The 9,242-nt window shown below is 35.5% G+C and overlaps 1 protein-coding gene across 2 annotated transcripts; it reads left to right on the top strand.

Annotated features, from left to right (window-relative positions):
- The first annotated feature begins 342 nt into the window (after window positions 1–342).
- Window positions 343–8,804, top strand: ap1ar (adaptor related protein complex 1 associated regulatory protein). 2 transcript variants are annotated; one of them, XM_052574914.1, is made up of 10 exons: window positions 346–669; window positions 1,629–1,677; window positions 1,779–1,805; window positions 1,892–1,917; window positions 2,414–2,510; window positions 2,730–2,828; window positions 3,472–3,539; window positions 4,366–4,439; window positions 4,552–4,659; window positions 5,632–8,804. In XM_052574914.1, exons 1-10 carry the CDS (start codon window positions 599–601, stop codon window positions 5,910–5,912), a joined length of 900 nt encoding a protein of 299 aa, XP_052430874.1. In that variant the 5' UTR covers window positions 346–598; the 3' UTR covers window positions 5,913–8,804. The 2 variants fall into 2 exon arrangements, with proteins under 2 accessions (XP_052430875.1, XP_052430874.1); XM_052574915.1 differs by lacking the exon at window positions 2,730–2,828 and having other exon boundaries at window positions 343–669.
- The last annotated feature ends 438 nt before the right edge of the window (window positions 8,805–9,242 follow it).

The following is a 9,242-nucleotide window of genomic DNA, read 5'->3' on the forward strand; positions in this document are numbered from 1 at the left end:
ATTATTTTTAAATAAACATTAACTTCCTACATTTTTTATGTCAAATGGGAGCATGAAGCTTGGATCGCAATATTTATTTACATGATATTTACATGGCCATTCTATACTATAAATTTATTCAAAGGTAAATGATATGACAGACAGTAGGATTTCTAGAAAAGAAATCCAGAAAGGACACAGAAGGTGTCATGCAGATTTGAAGTGACATAAGGGGGAGGCACTGGTGATGGAACTCAGGTAACCAGTGTAATTTTAAGTACGGATGATCTCTGTCGGCCCCTAGTGTTCGGTCGCGTCATTACAGTACTTGACCCTCGCGACTTGCCGTAGTTTAAACATTAATCACATGTATGAGTTGTCAGGAAGAAGATACAATAAAGGCTTTTAGGCCAGAGCTGAGCAGGCGAGCCATGGGCGATAAATGATGCCGCTGCGAGAGCGAAGTGTCCACAGGTGACTTACCTGCGCGAACCGGTCGCGTGCCAGAGCTCAAAGTCATGCAGAATAAAGTCCTCGTGTCCAGAGCAGTGCGCAAAGAAGCAGGACACGGATCCGGAATGGAAGAGTAGCTGATACATACACCTGATCCGTGCATGCCATGGGGAACTGCTGGGCTCAATGTTTTGGGCTCTTTAGAAGGGAAGCAAACAGGATACAAAGAGGAGGAGGGTGAGTCATTCATGGGGAGTGTTATTTAATGTGGGAAAAAGAAAGGTATCTGTGATCTTTGGCGGCATGATTCGCCGGCTGTCAGGTGCATTTCATTGGAAAACAACCGAACAGCCAGTTAACAGCTGAGAAACCCTAGATCTTTTTAAAACAATTGACTCAAAACCGTTAATACAACTTTACTGTTACATTAAATTCGCAGAGATTGTATTCGTAGAAAGTAACTGATAGCAGTCCCATTAGTGATGTTCATTGCAAGAACGAATTGTTCTTTTGGAAATGATTCTCTTTCTAATTATTAGAATTCGTCGATTCGCATTGTGTTTGAGAATCACTTCACTCTTTAGAAGAATTAAGTGGCTCCTATTGTGATCAAGTATGTAACAACACATACTTAGTTTTTGCTATATATATATATATATATATATATATATATATATATATATAAATATATATATATAATATAATATAAAACGAATTAATTTCAAAGTTTTGAGCGATGATTCAAATCCTTTTCGAAACGATATGTTCTAACGAACCGATTCGCTTAAATGATTCAGATTCATCAGTGCTACTCCAGTTTCCGCATTAGCTGATGTCTGATCTCAGGACCACGCCCAGAGTCCTTTTGTGAATCCGCCCTGGGACGTTAGTCTCGTCGTCATCATGTGTGTCTTCAGATTCCATAAATTAGATCTAAAATAGAAACCAGATACATTATACACTCAATAGTTTTGAATGTTCTTTGTAGAGTCTTAGATCATTACTAGTATAGTTTTGAGAGTCTCCATCAGTATAGAATCTCAGAATCTTAGCTACAAGTGATGATGATATTGGACAGTACTGTTACTTAAATCATGTTTTGAAGTGTTTAAATACACTCTCCAAGGAGGAAGTGAATGTTACCTCATATGTAACGTGCCTGGCCTGATGACTAACTATTCCTTTTTTGACATTAGATCAAAGTACTTCAGAAGCAGCATAGCTGGGGAACACTATACCATTGAGGTGCAGCCATCATAATTCATTTAAAACTGATTTTTTATAAATAAATAAAAAATAAGTAAATCACTGTGCAGTTTGAGTGACTTCTATACATTTGGTTACAGTTTGAAAACCTCGTGGAGAGCGATGAGGTGAGGACAAACTGACAGAACCACAATCACGATTTTACAATATTCCTCATTTGCTTAGACGCCAACACTTTTGTCTTCTTTTTCAGGGTGAGAGTTCACAAAGTTGCCCCAGGTATGATATTATTTAATCCGGGTTATTTTATCTGTATTTTAGTTTTAGGTTACTAAACGCTTTTTAGCACTGGATCTTGTTCTCATCATAATCAAATACTAATTTTGCTGCATAATGAACTCATAATGAAGATATAAATTGAGTCTAAATTTGAGGACCGTGAAATCATTTTTGTTTTATCAATGTATTGCAAACTGTATCCAAATTTCACTTAAAGGTATAATCCAACCAATAATGAATCATTTACTCCCCATCATGTTGTTCCAAACTTGGAATGCAAAAGATATTTTGGTAATTAAATGACTTTGGGTCCCATTGAATTCCATGCACGAACAAATAAATTACAAGGGAAGTCAATGGGACCCTAAGTAGATAGTAAAGACTAGCCATTTTATGTCCAAGTTACAACTGTTATTAGTCACGTTCCTCTCAGATCAGCATTTTGATTGGTTGATGGAGGCTGTGTACTCAACTCTGTCTTCTGTCATTGGTCCAGACCCGTGAGTGAAGAGGAGATTGATCACTTGAAGGAGCATCGCTACGCTGCCATCTCAGACAAACAGGCGCTGATCGATGAAAAGCTGAAAGCAGAGGTACAGCAGGTCATCATATGGGAAATGGATCAGTTTCATGATGACTTTCCAATAGTCCAGTTCAGAGCATGTTGCCACAAAACAATGTTTACCTTTAAGTTAGAGCTTTTGAGTTTTATGCTTTCATTTTTTTTTGTGTTCCATTGCTTTGGTTTTTCACCCCTGCTTTTGTTTCTGAGTTTAGTTAACCTTCCCCTTTTTGTTGTGATTTCTGCCCAGTTAGTGGCAGAAGAGGAGAAGTTAAGGCTAGAAGAGGAAGCTGTTTTTGCAGCCCAGCGCGAGGCAGCGCGGCTCGCTAAGGAACAAAAGCTAAAGGAGGTGAGGCGTTCGTACTGAGCACGCCCAGCCCTTCTCTTAACCCCGCCCACTGATCTTCAGGCACACCCCTTTCATTTATGACACTCCTTCAGCTCTGTGTAATGGCAAAATTTGAGTCTGTAAGCTATGCATTGTATATCATGTTTCTTATTTATTTGTTTTGGTTAAAATTCGACTCAACTTTGAAATGTGCTGTATATAGATTATGACTTGCAATGAATCGTTATAGACAGGATTGAAGGCCCTTAACGTTGGTCCATCGTCTAATATTGATCAGCATCTTTTGAATAAACTCGGCACTTATTTGCAGATAAAAGTAAAATCGATCTGCTTCCAAGAAAACCTTCTCCACTTAAAACTAACAAAACAACACATCTCTCATTTCCTCCTGTTTTAGTAGCATTTTTCTTAATTTGCCCTCATGTCCTCTGTTCATTTTTATTTCCTGTTATGTTGCTTTTACCATGATTTGTGTGTTTGACCATCTGCTAATATTGCATTTGGTGTCTGTTTCCCAGTAGGGCACTAAACTTTGGCACAAACAGTTTTTTTTTTTTTTTGAAAATCAGAGCGATAGCATAGTGCATGGTGAAATATTAGAGGAAGTGAGTCAGTGCTCATTTTTAACATGTTGTGTGTTCAGGGAAAGCAGCCGCTGCAGAGGACCAAACCCAGATCAGAACCAGAGAGCAATGACCCTCGGCACAAACCGTGAGTATAACGTACGAGTGTCATTGCATTGCAAACACATGAAATTGGACTTTTCTTCAAAATCAGCATCCTTTTATTTTGAGCTTTACATAGAATTAATATTATGTTTTAGTATATTTATTTTAGTACCTTTTGAAAAGTATTATATTAACTACTAGCAACTTTTTGAAATGGTAGTTATAAATAGTAATAAATACCTCCCAGTTTAGCTGTGCTTGTTTGTAAGGCTACACAATTTGGCCAAAATGTTGTGATTTATAATATCAATATGGCTATAAAATAATAATATAAATAATTATCATTATTATTTGTACTGATTATACTGTTAATAAATATAAAAAAAATACTAAGAGACAAAAAAATATCAGACTTGTAATATTTGACTTTTAAAAAAATGTAAATATTTTTAATGAAATCGCACCCTTTTGGGATTTGATAATCACACTAAGCCGTATCGCAACCTTAGCTTTTCTGACATGAAAAAACATGAAATATCTAGTTGTTTACCGTCATGTCAACAGAGATTCGTGGATCTGTTGTTAATTTATTAAAATATTAACTCCAAATCTCAGTAGGGAATCATTTTGAAGTGGTTCAGCTCACACACAAAAAAAGTAAAGTGTGCTAGTGGTTCTTTCTTGTGGTGTTTTTGAATTGTTAGGAATTGATAAAATCACAGTGATGTTGCACCAGAATGATCATCCGCATCTGCAGTTTTGCTGTAAAGTGGTTCATAATACTGTCATGCTATCCACTACATACAGTAGATCTACGGTGATAACAGAAGTCTTGCAGATGGCTGATGTAACTGTGTGTGTTCCTGCAGCAAAGCTTCAGATGCAGAGTTTGAGGTCTACCTGCAGAGTGTGAAGGCTCAGTCTGAAGCGTTTCGCAGTAACAGTGAGTTCCCATTAACACATTTCAATTAAAATATTACAGAATACACAAATTTAAATGAAAGCGTATTAATCTCTAAATGCTGAAATCTGATCTTTTTTTTCTGTGTGTTTAGGACTCAGCTCTGAGACTAATGTGGTGACCCCGAACACAGAGAGCAGCTGGGACTTCACCAGTAAGACTGATGCCACCTCACTGGACCTGGAGTGGGAGGATGAGGAGGGTGAGTCACTTCACTGAAAGTTCTTGCCTTCAGTTAGCATTTATTATATGCAAGTGTCAAGTCAAAACATGCCAGTTTGAGTTGAGCTTTAAATGCCACTTCCAAGTCAGGTCTGGCTAAGCACTTGTTTTCCACATTTCAGTAGCACTTTGCATTATGGTTTTATTTGTTGGGATTGGTTAACTACATTAGTTAACGTGTAGAGATGCACTGATCGACTGGCCAAGGACCGGAATTAGCCAGTTTTCTGCATTAGTGGTCCGGACCGGTGAGAGAACATCTAACTTTGTCCAAAGTGGAGGATCAGTAATGTTTAATAATTTGCTAGGTTACTTTTTTTGTTATTTTGCATTAAAAATAATTAAATAGTTTTGAATTGCAGTTGGTGCATATCTATTGACATTAACAGTACTTATGCAGCATTTATCTTAGTTCATGTTCATGTCAATAATTCAAAATATGAATAGTTTATTAGAATATATAAGTGATGTTAAAAACACAGGTTGGTGCAAAATGTAACATTTTATTAATTAACTTATGAAATCAGCATTTGTCTTATAACAGCAATGCAACATGAACAAACTAGAACAATTAGTATGTTTTTCCTCACATTAACCAACATTAATACATTTAGTAAAAATATGGTGTTCATTCTTAGTTTATTATCTGCTGTATTAAATATTACACAAGATTTTGTGAGCATTTGAAATGTTCTCAAATATTTTAAAGAAGACTTTTGTACAGGTTTTATAAAAACGTGTTTGTATTATATAAAACCGTAATATTCTGAAGTATAATTACAATCGAAAATAGCTATTTTCAATTGTAATATATTTTAAAGTGTCATTTATTCCTGTTATGCAAAGCTGGATTTTCAGCATCATTACTCTAGTGTCGCATGACCCTACAGAAATCATTCTAATATGCAATTCATAAATTCTAAATAGCTGAGTAATACGTGGCATTGTACAGGAATGAATCGGATGGGTCCTGCATGGGAGCGTTCCAAAACAGAGGAGGACATTTTGCGTGCAGCCCTTCGTCCCGGTGGGAAACAGCTGGACAGTGGCCCCACCTCCACCTCGGAGGACTCCAACGCTCTGGAGTGGGAGAACGACTTTGTCAGCGCACATGCAGAGGACAGCGGTGACCACGGTGATGAAGACTTTGAGGGATTTGTTAATCCAGTAGTGGACACACCCACTGAAGAGGCGGAGCAAAAGGCCAGCTCTGACCAACAGCAGGAGAGATAGTCTACAGCTAGAGACAGTGAGACTACAGCAACTTCAAATGCCTCATTCAGATTCAGTGTAATATGACTACAGACGGTCCAGATAACCTAATGCAGAAAACTTAATTCATAATGCATAACAAGGAACAGAAATGCCTCATATTTTCAACTTGGTCATGGGTTCATGAATGTTTGAATGCCATGAAATTCTGGTCATGATGGTTCCCATATATATATATATATATATATATATATATATATATATACTTTTTATTTTATTATAATTTCTTTTTTTTTCATTTGTATTCTCATTACTGTAATGAAGTCAGTGTTTTAATTTGAGATTTATATTTCAAATTTTCAGTTATTTAATACAAGAGTTTCTTATTTGTTTTTAAATTGGCAAAAAAAAAAATCATTACAATACATTTAAGCATGATATTTCTCAATTTAAAGGGATAGTTCTCCCCAAAACAAAAATTGTTATCATTAACTCACCCTCATGCTGTAACAAACCTGTAAGAGTTTCTTTCTTTTGTTTAATAGGAAAAAAGAAGGTATTTAGAAGAATGTTGCTAACCTGTCAGTTGTTGGTAGCCATTGAGTTCTAATAAGAGTTTTATTTTTTTATTTTTTTTTATTTTTTTATTTTTTATATGGCATATCAGGTTGACATTATGGTAATAAAATCTGGGTGGGAAACAAATTCAGTGGTCCAAATTTTTAATTCTTAAATCTTAATGGACCTAACCAAAGACTTCATTTTCTTAATGCAAGATCTAATTTAATTGGGGATGAAATATGACCTGGTCCTGTTCTTGACCAGATTTCATGAGATTCACTTCATTAGGTCACCGATTCATTAGGATTTGTGTTCCACAGGTTAATTTGCTCCTGTGTTGGGTTATTGGACTCATCTGTGATTTTATTTATATTCATTTCCGTTTGGTAACTGGGTTGAGTTTTTAAATTAACTCTCGAAATACTTCATGTGATTTAAAAAAAAAAAAAAGAAAAATATTTAGTTGAGCCTTATTTTAGAAGTTTTCATCGGGGAACTGAATCAAGTGCAATTTTAGAAGATGAGGGAAATTTCTCAATAGCCAATTTTTTTTTTTTTTTTTTTTTTTTTTTTTTTAGAACCATCCTGTGTTTTTATTTGTATGGTTATTGTGATGGGTCATATCATGGGCCATCTCTCATTTAACGTGTGACTGTCAGGGAATGAGACACTTGACAGTTTTAAGGGAAAGACCCTTTCTCTAAAGAAATATTGCCTCAAGGATAAAATGCGTTGGAGCACATTTAAGTTCCATAAGTGCTTTTAAATTGGTCACATAACTACATGTCTGCCTGATGTCTGTGGGTTAAAGGGTTTGTGGTGGATGCTTCTTGGAAACAGCTAGTAAATGAGCCTGTTGTTCATTCTCACAACTGCATTCTTGGACAAAATGGGTCTTAAAGAGGGAACATTCTTTGTGGTGAAACATAAATCTTCATATGCTACCTCTGGTTTTGATAATCCGGATGTTGTTGAATGCATTCATGCCTAGAAATGATCAGTGATTTGATTTGGGCATCCTCCTAATCTTTCAGGAGCATGTCCAGGTTGTATTTAAAAAAAGCATTTTTTATTTTTTTTCAGTTGATTGACATTATTTTTTTTTTACTAAGCACATTTTATCACCAGTTCTTATTGCTGTATTTCCAAAACATCTTATTTTATTTCCTGTAATGTGAAAATAAGTCGCTTAAAATAACACACAAATAATCACAGTAGATAAAAAAAAAAATGTGTATATGATTATTATTATTATTTCATATATCGTGGAGGTGAAATATAACCTGGACATGAGGGGAAAAAAAACACTTGTATTGTATATTTATGGGGATTTATGGTATTCAATATTTTTTTTCTATTTGATTTTGGGGTTACATATGACCTAGACAATTTTCACTGTTCACACAAAAGCCTAATATACAATGGTTTTAGCTAAATTAGTTTTGTTAGAATGATTCATAATTCGGTAAGGAATCAGCTTTATGTCAGTCGCTGAATGCAAATTGACTCGTCTTCATCTTGTTTACTACTGTCTGCCGAATGAACAACCTCATCCAGTGATCCCCATATTTCCATCCGATTGGAGTCTGAATCCAACCGAATGCTTTTAAATAAATGCTGATCTTTTATATAATGGATTGTAAAGCAGATACTAAAGGCCTTTATAAGAGCAGTGGAGCCTCGTGTTTGACGAGGCCGAGGTCTGTAATCTAGTAGTGTTGTCTAGAACATCAGTGCACAAGAGCTTCTGTACAGCACAATCATGTCACGTTATTTTCTTATTCTCAAAAGAGATGTATCCACGTCATCTGAATGTAAAGTACGTGTGATCAATGCGGTGTTTTTTCTTTCTGTCTTTTGTGTCGATCACATAACTTGTCCTGTTTGAAGAGTTTGGGAGCACATATGCAAAGATAGATGAATGTTTGTCCACTGGTCGGAGTTGAACAGGCCCGTAAATATCAATTGTGTGCAAATGATGACATTTGTTTTTGTTGGTGTATCTAATTTAATACAGGGTTAACCGCAGCTTTAACAGATTCCCAAGTTAACATTTGGGACTCTTGATACTATTACCTGGCCTTTTTTATGTATTAGAGCATGTGTGTATGTTGTGTGAATGGATCAGTAATGGATGTTCTCAATTTAAGGATAATGCTGACCATTCCAGGAAAGGGCCTGGAATTTTTCCAAAGCGCTTCCCAACTCTTCAACAGAGCTTTGTTGAACACGAGTGTTTGTGAAGAACCGGTCTTATTTCAGATAAACTGAATGTAACTACAGTTTTCATAATTACAATCTACATGAAACCTTGGGTTAGATCTGATTGCTAATAAACAAATGGCATCATTACATCCCGTCTGTTTACTTTTATATGAGGGAACATTTATTTGATGTAATATGGAGGTCTGTTTAGTTTGGGGACAATATGTTTTGTTTTCCCCTCTCAATTTTCTTAAGTATTTTTTTCTTCTGCGGTTAAAAATTGTTAATTTAATTTCCTTTCAATCTCATGCCTTTTCTTTTTCTATTTTCACTCTGTTATATTTTCCTTTTTTTATTATTAGTTTAGGCTTCAGTTCAGGCTCTAGTGGGTGTGTTGACATAACACCTGTGACAAACTAGTTTATTGCTGCTATTTTTAGTTTTTTTGCATATTTTATCCATATTGGTGCCTTGTTAACTAAATTTCACATTTATATTGTATTATACTTCCTGTTTTTCCTGCGTATTCTCATTTCTCAATAGTTACGTATACAAGATCTCATCAAGGAAATAAAACGGAAATGA

The sequence above is a fragment of the Carassius gibelio genome, chromosome B14 (genome assembly GCF_023724105.1).
Source record: "Carassius gibelio isolate Cgi1373 ecotype wild population from Czech Republic chromosome B14, carGib1.2-hapl.c, whole genome shotgun sequence".
NCBI lineage: Eukaryota > Metazoa > Chordata > Actinopteri > Cypriniformes > Cyprinidae > Carassius > Carassius gibelio.